Here is an 18,350-nt window from a genome sequence, read left to right on the forward strand (position 1 = left end):
ATATGAACAGTAAAAATAGATCTGCAGGCATAATTTTGGGCAGTGCAAGCCATGGAATTAAACAGTCATGAGAAGTAGAGAGGAAGCAGGATATTTTTTAGCATTCTGTCTAAAATTGCTGTGTTTTAGCAGTAGGAACCAGTGAGCTACAGTTTTCAGCAGTTACAGAAGAAAATGGCACGTAAACAGAACTGAGGCTAGTCTCTCTAAATACAGCTGCAGGATAAACACCTCTGCAGAAAGGCAAATTTAGAGAGGATTTCTTTGTCCAAGTATGAAACCCAAGTACTGTTTGTGTTACAGTCCTTTTGTTGGCAGTTTTGTGTTTGTGAATACAGTCCTCGGAGTTATTTTATTTTATGACTCTTGTACCACTTTTATTTTTAATTTTGCTCAGTTAACTAGTGCATTGTGCAATAATTAGTCCCATGCTTTGATTCTCAGCTGTTATTTTTAATGAGTGTTGAGAAGAGTAACCTGTGGGAGAATTGCATGCTCTTTGTTACCATCCCCATGGAACTGTACGTGCATCTAATCTGGATGAGTTCATAGTAGCCCTCAATTTTTGAGTAATATGGCTATTTTCTTCTTCATAGGACTGAGTTTGCCCTAAAAGAAATCATGTCATCAGGAGGAGCTGAAGATGATATTCCTCAAGCAGAGAGGAAAACAGTGACAGACTTTTGCTACTTATTGGATAAATCTAAACAGCTATTCAATGGCCTAAGGTTAGTGCATTTTTGACAGTATTCCTTCAGAAAAGCACTGGAACGTACACGTTAGTATGTGAGTGATGCTGCAGTCAGTTGTACGATGAACATTGTGAACTCAAACCCAGTAAGTTTATTTAGGAGAGAACAACGTGCACCTATGTATGGGTAGTTTTGTACCGTGCACGTAAGAATGAGGGTAGGAGTAGAGGTTTATGCATTTGTTCTGAGACAGTAAGGAAGGAAATGTGAGAAAGGTAAGCCGAATGTCTCAGTCACGTCAGGTAACAGCAGACTAGAAGTTGGAAATTCTGTGAAATTGATAGAATTCTGACCGAAGTGTTGTGTGTGAAGTACACAATTAGGGACTAGGTGTGGCTGTATACAGTCAACAGCATTCAAGTCCAAAACCCAAAGGGATGAGAAGAATTGACCTAGGTAGGAAGAGAGTGGGAGAGGGAATATTTTGGGGGAAGAAATTTAGGAAGTGATAAACAGAAACATCCAAACCATAGCCTGTATGTGTCTGGTGAAACAAATGCTTAATCTGTACTGTGGAGAAAGGTAAAATCTGCATTTGCCTACAAAACATCTGCAATAACATCTAGAAAGTCTAGCTGTTTTGTCAGCACCAATAAGAAGGGGAATAAGAGTAAGGGGAGTTCAACGAAAATAGCTGACGTTTGGACAGTGGTACAGGCATCCTGTTTATGTCAATATATGCCAAGTTAAAGGTTATGTATTCAAGAGCTGTTTTACTTCTTTGCTGTAGAGTCTCTTCAGCAACATGGTTTTTAGCTCATAACTTGTTGGCAGTTCAGCCTCTTACTGGTCTCTGAGTAATACTGTATGTTTGGGCCCATATAGCTTGCTGTTATTCAAACACAGATGGTTAGCAAAGATGTTTTTAATTCCTTCCCCCCCCTCCCCGCCGCCCCCCACTATTGATGATCCTTTCATGTGCTTTAGAAATTGATTACCAAATCCAAAACAAACAGTTTGGGCTCCAAAATCTGAATGGTAAATGGGCGGTAAAGACAAGGAGTTCTTGGTGATTGTATCTGACACCCCATGAAACAGAGTGTAAAGCAAAAGGACTGAGATCTTGAGGCCAGGACTTCCAGGACCATGTATGCCATTACATTGGCTTTCTGGTTCAGCTTGCTTGAAATTTTGGCCTGAGTCCCTGACAGACTGCTACAGTTCATGTCTGGACGCGTGATGCTCAGGTTCAGCTCACAGGGATGGCAGAGGAGCTACAGCCATTCTGTCTTTTCCTTTGGGCATGCAGGGAGTTACTACTTGTGTCAGATTTCCAGATGAGAGATGTGGTTTCCATGTGTATTCATGATACTTTGCCAAAAAGAAACCTTCTTCTCCAGCTAGATGAAAAGAAAATGGGAAATACCTTTGGATGAAATTTGGGCAATAAAAATAGAGAGATGGGCTTCAGCAGCTGGCTCTGCTGTGTGAAAATAAGAGCATACAGTAATGGGAGCCTGCCTCTGTCCTTACTGGAACTTCACACAATTAACATAATTGCTTCTTGCACTGAACTTGACCACCATTTCACCTGTAAGGACTGTGATTTCTATGGACATAATGACTGGATAAAGCAGCATTATAATTTTCAGCTATCTCCTCTGTTAGTGCTTGTTCTCTTCTGGGTAGTTCACCTGGAAATGACTTGGCAAGTACCCTCTTCTTAGTCCAGTTGCTTGCTTTCCTCTCTAGCATAACAAATGCATTTGATGCACTCCTGCTGCCTTCTGTTTTGAAGATGATGATGGCCTTTGCTACTGTGTTTTTTGCCATTTTCTTGTCCCTACCATGGAAAAGAAGTGATGGGGGGAGGGAGAGGAGAGCAATGATTTCCTTCCTGAAACCTCCTCTGGGCACTTCAGCTACAGGGAACTGAGCCTATAGCTGTGTTGGCAGCTGCTTAGCTGTTGCTGCTGCCAAAAATGCAAGGGCTCAGCCTGCCACGTCTTTGTTTCAGTAGCATTTCCTTCCTCTCTTCCCAATACAGATGCCAAATGCAGCATTTGAGGAAAACATATGATGATCTGCCAAGGTTGCTGCTCCAAAGTATAATTCATGCTTGCACTACCAGTGATACCATCCTTTTGTGGCCATGCCTGCTAGAATAACTTAGAGGGGAGGTTGTCTTTCTAGTGTCTGTACTGCCTCTTCGAAAACCCCGAGCTAGAACTTAGAAGCTGTTAATGAAGTATGTTTCAATTGCTTTCTTCTCTCCTTTCCCCACTCTCACTTTTTTCTTGGGAAAAGGCTGGAAAGAGGGAGCGTGTTAGGAAACAGTTTTTCATGGTGTACTGTCACCAGTTATTATTTTCTTTCTAGTGTTAAAAAGTGCTTAAATGTGTTCAGTATCACAGAGAAGCTTGAAACTTGAAGAAATGAAAAGACTTCCCACATATATCATACTCTCCCAGATTCTAAGGTCTTATTGCTCATTGTGCAGGCTGCAAGAATGACGACTGCTGGCCTTTCATGGGAAGAGCTGATAGCGTTTAACTAGTTTGTAGACTTCTAGTAAGATGCAAGTTGAACCTCTCGGTTCTGTCCCACGCTGCTGGTTTAGAAACAACAGGACGCTGTTACCTTCAGGTGATGCTGCAGGCTGTACCCTGTCTGGTACTGGGACGGGACTGGTTCTCACGCTGAGTGCAGCAGGGAGACGAGTCGTGGTGAGTGCTGTGGGTGTGCTTACTGCCTCTGTGCGTTGTTAGAGGTGATGGGGAAGCTGCACCACAACGCTGTTATCCCACTGCTGCTTAGGTTCTGGGAACGGGAGCCTGTAATTACTACAAGCCTATCAACATAAAATTAAATTGTCTTTTTTATCACCTGTCAAAACTGTGAATGTATTTAAAGCTCTGAATGTTAAACTTAGTTATTGTAACCTTCCTTTTTGAAGTGTACTGTCGAGTCTCTAGGACTTTCTCAGCATCTTTACATCTCTGGAAGTTGTCCCTGTGTGCCCCGTTCTGTGTGGTGCTGGCCAAACAAACCTCAGCACCTTTCATTGGTTTTCAGCCAGTATTATCTGGCTTCTGCCAACAGCATGGCTGAAATCAACTACTGATAGAAAATTAATTATGAGCACATAAGTAGTGCTGGTCTTTGCTGAGACTGTACAGCAAGAATTGGATAAAACTCTGGACTGTCTGTGGAATTTATCCACCAGCCACTCTAGTGTGGCAGGGGAACCAGTCTTCTGTGCCCAGTGTGAGAAACCCATCGTTTTACAGCAGCTGAGTTTGTGACTTCATGTCTGGTTTGGAATGTTTTAAAAGCCAAGAAATTGGAAACAGTTTCCACTTGTTGGAGGTGATTGTAATGAAATGTGTAACTGTCTTCCTTGTCTGGATAGAACTGTCCTAAATCAAAGCATCTCCCTTCCTTCCTCTGCATCTGGATTCCTTGTTGCTGCCACTTCCCCCCTCCCGCACAGCTGATCCCCACCAGTGACAGCACACGCGGGTATCCCTGTCACTGCCCGCTGTGGCCGTGGCATCCTCGGCCAGGCACACCCCGAGGAAACCGAGGCTGTTGCCTTTTTCCCTCCATACTGCTCTAGTGTCCTTCTGTAGATCTGGAAGCAGCGAAATGTCTTGCTGTAACACAGGTCTTTTGCTCTCAAGTTGGGTGTGTAATTGCTTCTGGATCTGTATTCCCTGTCTCCCTCAGTGGGAGGAGCTGCATTAATAATCCACTCTGCAATCAGCTGAGTCTTTAGTGTTCTTTTGGGCTATTTCTCACCAAATAATGCAGATCCTCTGGTCCGATAAAAAAACTGCACCAAATGTCCTCTTTTGCTTATGCATCCATTTTCTCACAGCACAATTTCTTGATACATGGGAGGAACACGCATGATGTTCGGAACACAAACCAGTAAATGGATGGCAGCAATGGCAGCTCTTGTCTGCAAAAATCTGTGGTGAAACCACGGTAATGTATTGTCATAAATGAAGTTTTATTACAGCCGTGTCAGAATACTATCAAAAGAACAAGTGCTACTGTCTGTTTCCATGGAGATCTTCCCTGTTCCCTGGGGAGCCGAGGAATCGCATGGTATTGTGCAGCTATGCCAGCTGCAATTAGGCGAGCACGCTGCTGGAGGAACATGCGTGTGGACACCCAGCAGTGCCTGTGGAGAGCAGCGCCCAAACACGTGTACGCTGCGCCAACAGAGACCTCTTAAAATGCCACCCGTTTTCATATTTCCAAAACCAGTGCAGCACAAATGAGTTGAACTAGGTTTTGTAAGAATGCTGGGGCTCGCACAGAGGAGGGCTCGGAATCGAGGGGGTGCAGGGGTGCGCAAGGGAAGATGGCAGGCGAGGTATGGAGAGTGCATTGGCTTCCTGATGAGGGATATGTGCGTAAGCATGATCAGCAAATCCTTACCTGGTTATTTCTTCCTTTGTGCCCATACCTACTTCTCGGTGCTTGAGCGAAGAAGGGAATGTTTTCTTGTTTCCTTATATTAGACCTTTGCTGAAATGGCCTAAGCAACTTGGCCTAGAAAGCCCAATTTACTGCTGGGAGGGTTCTTTGAGTCAATTTGCTAATTCAGTCATTCTTTAAGTTAGTGCCAGGGAATTTTGATTTTTATTATTTTTTTTAATGATCAGTTTTAGTGTTGTTTTATATTCATTTTTTAATTATTTTTTTTAATTGAAACTTGTGGATGTGCTAATTTAACATTACATCTTGCTGTATCAAAGCCTGCAGTTTATCTTAGCCATGTATTTGGACAGCTTCTTAACTTCTTTTGTTTAGCTAAAATGCCTAACATCTATTGCAACAATAGAAAGTCATGAATCATTCATTGCAGTAAATGCTTTTGCATGTGTTTGTATCAGGCTATATTTGGATGAAGATGTTGGTGCCCTGAAGCATATGTTTATACTCCTGTTTACCCCTCCCTACACCAAAATATGTTCCAAGATGTTGAGCAGCCAACTGCAAGTTTAAGGGTATGATTTTTTTTTCTTGGTAAAATCATGCCCAGATTCTTTGGCATCTTCATAGAACAGCAGCAGCAAGTACTGGAATGGTTTTCCAGGCTGGTAAGAGTCATAGCTGATAACAGATTCCTCTTACATGCAGTAACTAAGCTAGGCCCCTTCAAGCTGTGTGGGAAGTACAGTTGGCTGATGAGCAAAGGAATATTAATTTCCTTTTCTACCTAGGGTGCTGTTAAAGCAATTACAGTTAGCAGAAATGTGCCAGTACGCTGCTCTGGAAATCGTAGTGTTCTGCTTTCCTTGTCTTACTCCTCCAGAGGACATGGCATGGTTTCCAGAAGGTGCTGTTTCCCTCAGTCTCGACCTCCCAGACTTGGAAGTGGAATATGCTGCTTTTCTGTGCCCGTCTGCTGAAGACTGAGGTGCTGGATGGTATGTTAACCAGCACCATGAATTGAGAGAGCATTCCCTGAAGAAATCATTCTTGAATCAAATGAAAGATTATGCCGTCTTGAAAAAGCTGTTCCCCCTGTAGAGTTGTATACCTCCTCTGAATCGCCTTCAGTATAGATTTGTAGGCAACGCGCTCAATGAGACTGAGGGTTTCTTGTCTTCTCTGTTTCATTTGTTTCAAGATTCAAGTAACTCCCAGGTGACGGCCTTCTGTGAGGATTGAGAGCACAAACTTTTAGAGCTAAAATCCTTAGGACTACATCATAGTTGTGGGGTGGAGGTGGAGGAAAGTGTTATCACGGCATGGAAATCGAGTGGAGGTATGAAAGCAGAGCTGAACTGACTCGTCTTACAGCACTGGAAACTGATAGGAAAAAACCAGAGAACCTCAGGTTCTGCCATGTCACTAACTGTGAGTTAGAGGGTGACGAACGTTGTGGTGACAATGTAGCCTGACCCAGTGAACGTTAGCGGTGAGCATCCGTACGCTCGCTTGACCCGGTGACATTTGCACAGCTGATTTATGTGTGACGTTACAGTGTCTGTTTCTGAAACACAGGGAACAGCCTCAGCCATTTAAGAAAGATTATTTCCTTAATGAGTAGCTAGAAATATTATCAGTCTAAATGAGTCTAAATGAACTAATTTCCATTAGATTATTCTGCTTGCTCTTGGGTAGGGTTTTTTTTACTATGATATTTAAGAGTCCAATTTAGCTTTCTGTGCATATAACCATAAAATGACTTCTCTTTGAGCAAGATGGTAAGATGTTTTCAATCACCTGTTGAAAAATGCACGTAGGAACATGGTCATCTCCGATTTGGAGTGATTATTTGTAGGTCTGTTCTGATGCTGTTGTTAATATTGAGGAACCTAGATAAAGACATGTTTACAGGGGTTAGAGAGCATGGATTCCTTTTTGCCCATTAGACTGTATTTGTCCATAAATACCAATGTTTTTGCACATATGCAGTCACCTGACTCACGTTAACTCGCTCAGGGAGAGCACTGCTTCCATCGGCTGGTATTCTGCATGTTGAGTAGCCATTCTAGAATCCCAGGCACATCTGGAGAGAACGGGCTCATGCGTACAGTGTGTCACATGTTCATAAGAAATACCATATAAATGCACTGTAAATATACCATATGTTTCATAACTATCTTAAAAGCAAATGCCTACCTGTGTAACTGGCGGAAGCTGTTGGACAGGACCCATCTTGTTGAATCTTTTGGGGAGGGAGGGTCAGCCTTTCGTAAGGGGGACTCAGTCTGCTGCTGGACAAGCGCTCTCGGGTAGGACATTAAGGGTTGTGGGTATTGACTGGTGATAGACACTGGAATAATTCTGCTGTTCTTTGAATAAGTGATTGAATCACAGTTCTTGCATTTGAAGCCCAAGTTATTGTCTTAGTGGGAAAAGTTTTACTTCAAAAGCTTATGGTTAAGCTGCACACCTTCAGTTTGATGTTAGAGCATTGTCCTTTTCTTGTATGGAACCTGCAGGGCTCAGGCAGTTTGAGACATTGGCTCTCTGTGTCCCCAAACAGTGATTAAATGTCGGCAGTCACTTGGAGGATCTTCGAAATGCATGGGACCTTTATTAACACTGATAACGTCAATCCTTTTGCATTTGAAAAGTGACTAGAGAATTTGTCTGAAAGTAGGAAGCAATAATTAGGAGACAGCACTGTCCTTTCCCCAGTACATGCTTCTTTCTCATCTATTTGCATACACAGCCTTTTCTTGTACACATTAAATGACTATGCTGTCTGGCTTGTGGCATGTTTTTAGGGATACTACGGTCAGATCTTGATATATGTACTTCCTACAAGCTAAACAGGATTTCCTTGGAGATTCCAGTAACAACAGGTTTTGGGAAACTACAGGAATCATGGTTCTTGTAGTTCTGGGTGCAGGCAGAGCTATAAAGCATTTCAAGTCAATTCTGGGCAAAGCTATTCTGACATTGACACAAATACGCTGCCTGCACGCGGGGCTGACTGGAATCTGCTCCCTAACTCTGCCTTTGTCACTTGTCTGTTGCAGGGATTTACCTCAATATGGGCAAAAGCAGTGGCAGTCCTATTTTGGGCGAACGTTTGACGTTTACACCAAACTCTGGAAGTTTCAACAGCAACATCGGTAAGGGAAGGTTGTAGGCAGCTGTGTTCCATGGATTTAAGCACAACTTTAATCTCTGGTATGCCTAGGGCCCCCAGTTAAGTTTGAGATTTCGCTGTGTTATTCAAGCATGAAGGGAGGGAATAGTCACTTCCTGTAGTGCTCACAGTCTAATGAATTAAAATGTTGCAGAATTTTCAGTGTGACTTTTTTAACAAAACCTTTGGCTCTACTTGAATGCATGTTGCTTTAATATATTCCCAAGGAGAAGCTGGGACGATGGCTTCTGCAGTGCAGAACCCATCTGGAATGGTGTGAAGCGTCTTGCTGCAGCGTGGGCTCTGATCTTTCACACCTTACATTGGCTGCGTAGTCTGAGTGTTCTCCTGGGAAGTTGTGACCTTTTGTTGTGTGTATTTTGTGCAACATACTTATGTCTAGCTCTCGCAAGTTTATGCAAGATAAATGGTCCTTGTTCTGGTGTGTGTGTGCAGTGCTGTTGGCTCTGTGAGGGACTGCTACTGGGAATGCCACACCAGTAACGAAAGCTGAATTTGGCCCTACAGTGGCTCTTTGTCTTGTCTGGTGTGATGTTCTGAGAAATTCTGGAATGCCTTTTAATCTTTCTTTTCTCTCTTGCGAAATAGACAAGTATTGGACAATCGGTATGGGTTGAAGCGGTGGCAAATTGGGGAAATTGCTTCCAAGATTGGGCAGCTCTATTACCATTATTAGTAAGTAAGCACAGAAAAGGATTCAGTAGGGGAATGCAGCGTTAGTGACAGTTCCATGGCAAACATCCGGATATGCAGTCAGGAGAAATCAGTGTATCAGCTGAGTCATGATGCCTGTTTCTGAACGAGACGGCCCCTGGGACTGCATGGGGGTGCTGCAGAGAAAGGCACCTGTGAGCCTGATACCACGTTGCTGGTCACGTCGATACTGCCTAAGGACCTACCTCCTACCTCAGAAGTGTCTCTGGGCCTTCTGTGCGTGATGCATTTCACTCTTGTGCAAAATTGTGATTTACAAGTTTGGGAGCTTAATGCTCCTTGCAACTTTTTACTTAACCTGTCACCTGTACATATGGGTACAAGATGGGCAGATCTGATTATTATCTGAAATGGAATCCAAGCTCTGAAATCTGTCTTCCCAGCAGGCACAAAGAATGAGAGTCTGGCTTTCATACGATGTTACTTGAGGAGGGAGTTTTGCCATTGATGCACAAGATGGTTGAGGGGGCAGGAAGGGAGGGTTTGGCATGGATTTCCATCTGAAGCAGGGAGCTAATCTGATTCTTCCTCTGCAGCTTGCGCACTTCAGAAACCAGCTATCTGAATGAAGCTTTCTCCTTCTATTCAGCAATTAGGCAGAGGTCATACTACTCCCAAGTCAACAAAGAAGACAGGTATGTCTCAATGAATGCCCTTGTTTTTTCAAGACTAGAGTGGTGTATGAAAGCAGCAAGTAACTATAGGAGCATAACTGGGATAAAATCAGTGTTGTTGAAGGAAGTTTCTTTTAATCCTCCTGCCATGATTAAAAACCTCTGTATAAATAAGAGCTTTGCTGTGTGACTGGGAGAATATTCTATTATCTGGTCCTGGCTAGAAAGCTATTAGCCCCGAAGTTTTGTCATTTTGAGTCCTGAGCAGTATCAGTGCTGGGACCTAACGTGCTGTGGCTGGAAGATGGGCCAGCTGGGCTGAAGCAGAGGAACCCGTTTGATTCTAATCAGGCTTCTCAGGGGAACACCAGTTAGTACTGCAGTACAACAGCCCTCTGTAACTGACTGGGACATGGTCCAAGAGCTTCAGGAGGCAGAACATCTTCCTTTTAAGACACTTTACTCAGAAAGGTACACTCAAAGCAGGGCTGTGTTGTGACAGTGCAGAAAATGTGCTGCCTGCCAAGAACATAGATAAGAATAGGTAGAGAACTCAGTTCTGGATCCTGGTCTTACATTGTAGCCAGTAAACCTGGGTTTATTGTATATATTTATCATTAAAGCTAAAGATGAAATGATCTGAAGTCATCACAAGGTAAATGCAGAAGGTTAGTTAGGGAGTTTCCTGCCAAGCCTTCAAGGATCTCTGGACTTAAACTAATTGCACGTCTCTAGTCCTGCTGATGTCTGAATGCACCTGTGTGCCACAAACAGATGAAAGTTTCCCTGCTCTGTTCTGATATCTGTTGATCCTATCATCTTCTCTCTTAAAAATCTCTCCATTTCAATCTGAGTGCATGAGCTGTTTCAGACAAGGTAGGATTGACCAAGCATGGTTTTAGATGCTGTCAGAAGATCTTAGAAATGGATGAGTAGTTATGGGCTGCGCTGACTTGCAGATCTCTAAGTTGTCCCAGGTGGGGGAACTCTGAGCCAGCTGTGATTATCATGCGATGCAGCGGGGTCAGATGTGCCCATGAACTGTCAGAAGGTTTGAAGAGCCAGCAGTTCTGTCTGACTCCCATGCCTGTTCTCATGTAAGGAGACTGTGGGGAAGGGGGAGGCTGGGGCTTTCTTGATGTATATTTTATGTCCCTGTACTCAATTTTAAATAAATCTCTAAGCAGCCGGGTAGCTATTGATCTCCACATTAATTCAGTTAGAATTCTTAATCTGTGGCGTGTTCAGCCTTGCTCTGGTCTTAAACTCGTCCTCTCCCTTACCCCTGTTACCTACCTATGTTCTATTTTAATCTCAAATTTGGCTGTGCTGTTTTTGTTGTTGTGTTTAGGCCTGAATTAGTGGTTAAGAAGCTGCGTTACTATGCAAGGTTTATAGTGGTTTGTCTCTTGCTCAACAAAATGGATGTTGTAAAGGACCTTGTAAAGGTATGTTAAAATGAGGATAAAGGTGCTAAGGTAAGGGGTGGGACGTTGCTTGTTATTCAGGGATTTTCTCCTCGTTAAGGAATCCATAATATAGCCTATTTCAGTTGAAATACCACTCATTAGGTCTATGATGTCAGCTGTTGCTACAGCATAGGTTTTAAATTTTTTTTCTTCATTTAATTGATTGTGCTGTTGGATGCCACAGAAGGAAGGAAGAACATGGCTAGAGCTATGGAAAGATTCAGTACAGTGTGAACATTTGGCTTGAGAAAAACTTTACAAATTTATACAGTTAGTTAAGCATAAACTGTAAGATGCGTGTTATTCATCTGAAAATGTGGGGATCATCTGATAACTTGGAGTACCTCTTCATTCCTGTAGCGGATTTAAGACATCAGTGGAGTCTCCCCCAGCAAGTCTTCATGACACACTGTTGCTTGGAAAGCCAGCATCTCCTAGTTTGATGTTGAGCTTATTTCTCTTCCCTTCCAAACCGCTATGGCTCTGTCCCATGTCTAGAACACATCCTGAATACATTTTGCACCTTTCAGAGACCCATCAAAACTAAGCCTGGCTAAATGATGTCGATATTACTATGAAATTGGAGAGGCTGGATCTGCATATGCCTCTGCTGTGGGAGTGAAGCACTGAATGCCTGTAAACACAAGTCTTTAGGTACAACAAATGGAGTACAGGCCAATGTTGATCATTGCTTTTCCAGTGTATCTGGCATCCAACGTGGTAAATAGCTTCTGTAAAGCAGACATTTAATAATGACACTGTAAGCTCAAATGGCTTGATAGCATTGTTTGAACACCAAGTAGCTGCAGCCTGGATGGGGAGGTACCCTTTAACTGCAACAAAGGAACAGCACGCGTCTCCTGACAGCATATGCTTTCCAAGCCCCCCGAACAACCTTGCTGCAAGCAGCTTCTGGTATTGACAGTTTTGTGTAGGTTGCATCACTGTCTTTGTGTCTAAGCTTACTTGAACTGCTAGCTTAGCTTAGTAGCAGCTAAAAAAGCCAAACCATTCACTTTCACAATGTATTTAAAGTTACTTGTAAGCTGAAATGTGAGTCCTTGGTATCCATAGCTTATGGTAATAACCAGTGACATAGCTGTATGTGAGTGGGATAGTTATACTTAACTCCAGATATTCTTTGCATTTGGACCTACTTAAAAGACACTTTGCATTGCCAAAACTCAGTGTAACATTGGCATTCTGTCTCCTGAAAGAGCGCGTTTTGGCTGGCATGTTAGTCATAAGTGTGCTGCATATGTTCTCAAGTAATTTTATTTTTTTTTTTTAATTATTCTTAAAGGCCAGCACAGCTAACCAAATTGTAAAGTACTGCCTGCCTGTTAAGCTCTCAGTTTAAGAAGTGACTATGTCTGTCTTTGAACTTTTTACATCAGGAGCTGTCAGATGAAATTGAAGACTACACTCATCGTTTTAATACTGAAGATCAGGTGGAGTGGAACCTGGTTCTTCAGGAAGTGGCAGCATTTATTGAGGTGAGAATACCATTCCCTTTTAGTTGTTAGTTTAAAAGTAACATTTTCTGACTTGTTCACTGAAGTGTTCTTGTATCACCACCTCTATGTGGCGGGCAGGTGTGTGAAATGTTTACTGTGACAAGACTGTTGGACTTCTCTCTGACTGCAAATCTGTATGTTTTCTTGAATTCCTGATTTATTCTGGTTGGTTTTTTTAGGCAGACCCTGTCATGGTTTTAAATGATGACAACACCATTGTAATCACCTCTAACAGGCTTTCTGAAACAGGAGCTCCGTTGCTAGAGCAGGGAATGATAGTGGGACAGCTTGCTCTTGCAGATGCGCTGATTATTGGGAACTGCAACAACCAGGTAAAAGAAATTCTGGGGACTTGGGTTTGTATCTTTGGAGTTCAGAGTCCTTCCCTTCTGATCATACAACAGAGATTCCAATAGAGGCAAACATTAAAATATATTGATTGTGATGTTTGCAGTGGCAGCAGGAAGAGGAGGTTCTCAGAAATAAGAGCTAAAAATGAAATGTTAGATATTGGCCCTATGGTACTGACCCCTTATTGCTTATATTCATCATGTCAATTAAGTAGTTACAATTGATTTTCATATACTGAATTGTTCTTATCATCATTTAAGCATGAGAGGCCTCTGGGATATGTCTAGAAAAAGCTTGACTCTTCAGGCGTTCACATGACAAACTCCAGCTTGGTGCAACTTCAGTTGCAACAGGAAGGGGTTTTCAAAAGACATTCAAGATCTTGTTTTTTGGATGATGATGATAATGAAGTTGTACAGACTTCATAACTTCTCTCTGAGCTCTTTTTTCAGGTAAGCAAGGGAGCTGCATCTAAACAACAGTTTATCTTTTTCACATTTTGTCTAAATGCATAGTACACAGCGGTGTCAGCACTTGATTTGTAAACACCCCAGAAGAGTCTAATTTGCAAAGTAGGCATCTGCACTACAGTGAGTGGGCCTGGTAGACCAGTAGTAAATAGATTTTGTCCTCTGTGAGCTGTCCTAAAAGTCATTCACAGGTCTTTAGAGATTCAAAGATGACACTGACAGACCCCTGAGAGACAGAAAATGGTCTGTCTGGTGTGCAGTTGAATCTCTTACCTGGATAATTCCAAAGAAACGCTGTTTAATCTGTATCTGGCAGAAAACTCTGACTCTTTTGCAGGTCAAGTTCAGTGAATTAACAATTGATATGTTCCGAATGCTGCAAGCACTTGAAAGGGAACCAATGAATTTAGCATCACAAATGAACAAACCTGGAATGCAGGTAAGTTCCATTTCAGTGACAAACCTGGCAACAGACCTTAACTGGGGTGTTTTTGTCTGCTTGTTTTATTTTAAATGGTGTCTTTCAGTATTGTCGCTGTGCAGAGCAGGTTAGTAAAACTGGTGTAACTCTTACTAGAAGTTAGTGAAGAGTAGCTCAGATCTGTGGAGTTTGATCCAAGTAAGGTCATTTTTTTTTTTGTCCCCCCTTCTGTTTTTTTCCTTAGCAAACCTTCAGTAGTGAAAAACTAGCAGAATATTTGAGCATGATTTCACAAAGGGTTTACACTGGTCTAGCCAAGGCCCTTCTGAAGGGTTCCTACCTGTCCTGCCCAGATACACTCGCCCCTTCCTTAGGTTTCTCTTTAGTAGTCATGCAGCCAGAGAAGTTCATCAACCTGCCAAGTCATCTGAAAGTTAAATATCCCCTTCAGAGAAAGCATAAAAAATATTTTGTCTGGAGGCAAAAGAAATTATGTAGATTTTCATTTATTTAATTGAGATGAGGAGTGAATTTTTTCACTTTTGGGTGATGCTTTAAAGAGTAGGGAAGATTTAGGTAACAAATTTAAATGAGGGGTGATGTAAAGTTCTGGTTCAAATACTGTGCATCTTGCTTTGCTGTGTAGTAGGAAATGGCAGACCATTTGTGTGGGAAGTATGTTGAAGATGAACATTCTAATAAATAGAAATTTAGAGGGTTATGAAACTGCTTTGGTAATACGGTTGTTGGGGTTTTTATGTTGTGTTTTGTTTGTTTGGTTTTTTTAACAGGAATCAACAGAAAAACCAGCCAGGCGGGAAAACCCCCATAAATATCTACTTTATAAACCAACTTTTAGCCAGCTGTATACATTTTTAGCAGCATCATTTAAGGTTTGTGAAATTGGTGAATTTATTTGTAATAGAAAAATATCCAGAATGGTATGTGACACTGAATAAAATGTACTTGAGATAATCTTTTATACTTCAAGGTAATGAAGCGTTTTTGGCCTTCTTAAAATGATCTTCAGAGGATGGAAATGTTACAGATATGTGTAATTTGTGTAATAAAGGCAAATATGTTGACTGCTGTTAAGGGAAAGAAAAAAACTCATTTGAAGACAGAAACCCAGCTTGCTGTTACACAGCAGTTGTTATATCATTGCTAAGATACAGCCGTCGTCAAAGCGAAGCTTGAACAACTCCCGTGCGAGCCGAACCAGTGCGAGCTGTCCGGTGTCAGGCGTGGTGCATGGCAGCACTGCGGAAGGCCTTACGTGAGGGGATGTCCTGTAATAGTTGCATGTGATTTAATCATATTCAGTAACTTTATTTGTGCGTGTGTAGGTACACACGCATATATACAGATGTTTATGTTTATATATACAGTTTCCTATATAAAGTTTATCTATTTCCTATATATATATTATATAGGAAATATTTCTTGGGATAAGAGATCTGGAGAACAGAAGAATCTTAAGAGTATTCTTCCTGTTGTGCCAAACACAATCCAAAATCAGGGAAGTATGTCAAGAAACTATTGCTCTGAAGCGCTGTATCCCTGGAAGGTCTCCAGTTCTGTATCCCATTTGAATTGTGTCTCTCTCCCGCACATGCTATATTTTTATCTGCCTGTCTTAATTTGTTACCCACTGCTCTCTTCCATGTAAGTAATCTACACAGTTCTAGACCTTTTTTAGTACAGTTGCTGTGCTTGTTTTAATTTAATAAAGTTGCTGGGCTCATTATGCTTAATTATGACTGTACAAGGCAGCAACTTAGGATTTTAGTAGTAAAAGCAGAATATGAGTCCTGTGAAGAAATAAGTTTCAGTTTGCTTCAAGAAACAACTGTAGAGAAACAGCTGCTGAGGTGAAGGAGGCACATCCTTCCTGCTTAGAATTTTGGGTGCCTGCATGCTCAGCCTTTTGCAGAAATTACAAGCGTCTGTTTCCTCATGCAGACAGCCCATTGGAAAGAGGGAAAACAGATTTCTTTTACAGGTCTGTAAGAAACCTGGATGTGTTGGGCTTGTTGTCCAGCCGAGAAGGGTCAGGGGGAAGAGACAGATGTTGCAGGCTCTGGGGTATTTGGAAACAAAGAACTTCCTTTAGGATCCTCAATTGTTTGGGAGTTAGGATTTGCATGGATCTTGGCAGCTTTTGGTTTCCATACCTTGGAAAGCCTCAGGTCTGGCTCAGATGCAGTTTTAGTGCTGCTTGAACCTCTAATATCAGCCTAGAGGGCTGTGTGGAAAAAAAAGTCTGAACATATATATCATCAGTTTACCTTTTTGTCTGTGTACTCACCCATTTGAAAGGGTGTGTGTGGTGGGGAAGGGTATGTACACATACGAAGAACAGAGTGAAGGGAAGCCAGAGGCAGGAGTAGCACAATCTTAAATGACGATGTATTTATGAAGGTGGTGATTGAATATTGAAATAAACTTATACATTTCTTCCCTTGCCTCTTCTCTTTGTCTGAATTTCAGGAGCTGCCTGCAAACAGTGTACTGCTGATTTACTTGTCTGCCACGGGCGTGTTTCCATCAGGTCGTTCGGATAGTGAAGGTACAATAAAGGAATGCTCCCTGTCATGAACAGGGCTTGAATTCTCTTTATGTTCCAGGACAAGTGACCAAGAAAGATGTCACAAAGCTCCTTTTAAAAGACAAGTCAATTTTATTCTCCTGTCTACTTAGTAAGATAGCCTTTTTTTCACACAAACAGTAGTTAATTCCCTGTGTTTTAATTAGTGTGCATTAACCTGAGACCTTTTCAAAGGACATATCCAGTTTTTGATGCATCTGAAGTATTAAAAGCTTCACCAATTTTGAAGACCACATGGCTCAGTTGATGCATCAGTACAAAGTTAATAAAATGGTTAAATGGCACTTTGTGATTCTTTCCAGTCTCCAGTACTGTGAGGACATATGCTCAGGAGATGGGTGGTGAAAGGGCTGAAGCGTCTGCAGGGACTGTTCTATTTGCACGCTTGTTAACCTGACAATTCAAGCCCTTCTCATGATTTCTGACAATTCCCCTCACCTCATCCTCCTGTTCTTTGCAACCTAGCAGAATATTTGGATGCAGCTTCAATCTAAAAGCTGAAAACTGGTTGGCTGAAGTAAACACAGTCAAAAGATCTGTTTATGTAATTTAAGGGAAAACAAAAAGTTTTTAACATCCTAAATATTGTACACGCCTCATCTGTTTGAGACTTGCATTCCTTTATAAGATGCATGCCTTGTCCATCCCAGTGCATGATTTATAGAGCTCTTAAAATGTTAAAGGAAAAAAAAAAATCCCTGTCAGCTTTGGATTGTGGCAGTGATTTTTTTTTTTTAAATGCTTTTAACATTTTACTTTTTGCTGCAACTTGGTGATAGGTTCTAACTAAAGCGTGTTCTTTAAAGCCTGTGATATGTCCACTTCGCTGCATGTATTGTTTCAACTTAATACCTTACTGTGGGGACATGCAGGCTCTGTCATCTGAAGAGCTGCATAGTCAGACCTCGGTTTTCATTAAATGAATCCCATTACAACTGCATTCTTTTAATAAGGTAGTGTAGTCTGCGCAGACCAAAAAGTTCTACCTTATTAAAAGGGAGAGCAGCCTCAAGTTGCACTGTTTATTGCCTGTAAGCCATTTGTGTTTGACAGATCACGTGAGACATTTGTAACAGTGCTAAATTACTGCGTGTTCTGTTCCTAATTTTGTATTCCCAAAGCTTTCCTTAAAATGGAAAGATGTCTTATGTATCCAAACCTGAAAAAATTGCGTTTGGTGGCCAAATATGGGTCAAGCAACTCTGCAAATGTATACAGAATGAGGAGATCCTAATACTTTATTTTACTAACGTTAGTGACATTTCATACCCATATTAATGGCAGAAATATTTCCTGGTATCTCTAGCATGGTTTTTTTTGTATAGGATTTGATATTTTTTATAGCTATTACTTTCAGCTTTGCCCTCCATCAGCCAGTTAGGCGGGTAGCTCCGTTGTGCAAACCTGGCAGAATATTTCTTTAGCTTACCTTTGGAACACGAGTCCAGGTCCTGTGCATGTAAAAATGGTGAATTCTGTATTTGAAATCCTAAAAAATGAACTTCTGCTGCAGATTTGAAATCCAGTTAAAACTGTTTTGTCCTTTCTAGGAGCATATTAATTCTCGGAGCTCTCTCTTCTCCCCTTTGCAGTGTTATAACTGCAGATGATAGTATTATATGTGTTCAGAGAGGCTACAGGGGATTCAATTGATTTAGCCTTATTTTTTGATCAAATTCTGCATCTAGAATATGCTAGCTCATATAGTAATTTTACAAAGGTATTGATTTTTCTTATATGAAATGTGCAATGGGTTTTAATCTTTTTGCTGTGTAGTGTAACAAGTGCCAATGTTTGGATCTTTCCTATTATGTTTGTGGATAGTGACTAAATAAATTAGAAGTTATGA

At 41.6% G+C, this 18,350-nt stretch overlaps 1 protein-coding gene across 14 annotated transcripts in view; it reads left to right on the forward strand.

Moving 5' to 3' along the window:
- SCAI (suppressor of cancer cell invasion) overlaps positions 1-18,350 on the forward strand; it is a 44,783-nt gene that overhangs the window by 15,360 nt on the left and 11,073 nt on the right. For 11 of the 14 annotated variants that reach the window (XR_012625871.1, XM_074846503.1, XM_074846502.1 and 8 more), the window contains 10 exons: positions 597-728; positions 8,204-8,299; positions 8,926-9,012; positions 9,588-9,686; positions 11,017-11,113; positions 12,532-12,630; positions 12,831-12,983; positions 13,810-13,911; positions 14,685-14,786; positions 16,384-16,462. Coding sequence is in view for 13 of the 14 variants with exons in the window: in XM_074846503.1 (XP_074702604.1) it covers positions 597-728; positions 8,204-8,299; positions 8,926-9,012; positions 9,588-9,686; positions 11,017-11,113; positions 12,532-12,630; positions 12,831-12,983; positions 13,810-13,911; positions 14,685-14,786; positions 16,384-16,462 (1,046 nt within the window). In the remaining variant the exon portion in view is untranslated. The remainder of the gene's footprint in view (positions 1-596; positions 729-8,203; positions 8,300-8,925; positions 9,013-9,587; positions 9,687-11,016; positions 11,114-12,531; positions 12,631-12,830; positions 12,984-13,809; positions 13,912-14,684; positions 14,787-16,383; positions 16,463-18,350) is intronic. The other 3 variants (XM_074846514.1, XM_074846505.1, XM_074846513.1) reach the window with 3 other exon arrangements.

The sequence above is a fragment of the Strix aluco genome, chromosome 20 (genome assembly GCF_031877795.1).
Source record: "Strix aluco isolate bStrAlu1 chromosome 20, bStrAlu1.hap1, whole genome shotgun sequence".
Lineage (NCBI taxonomy): Eukaryota > Metazoa > Chordata > Aves > Strigiformes > Strigidae > Strix > Strix aluco.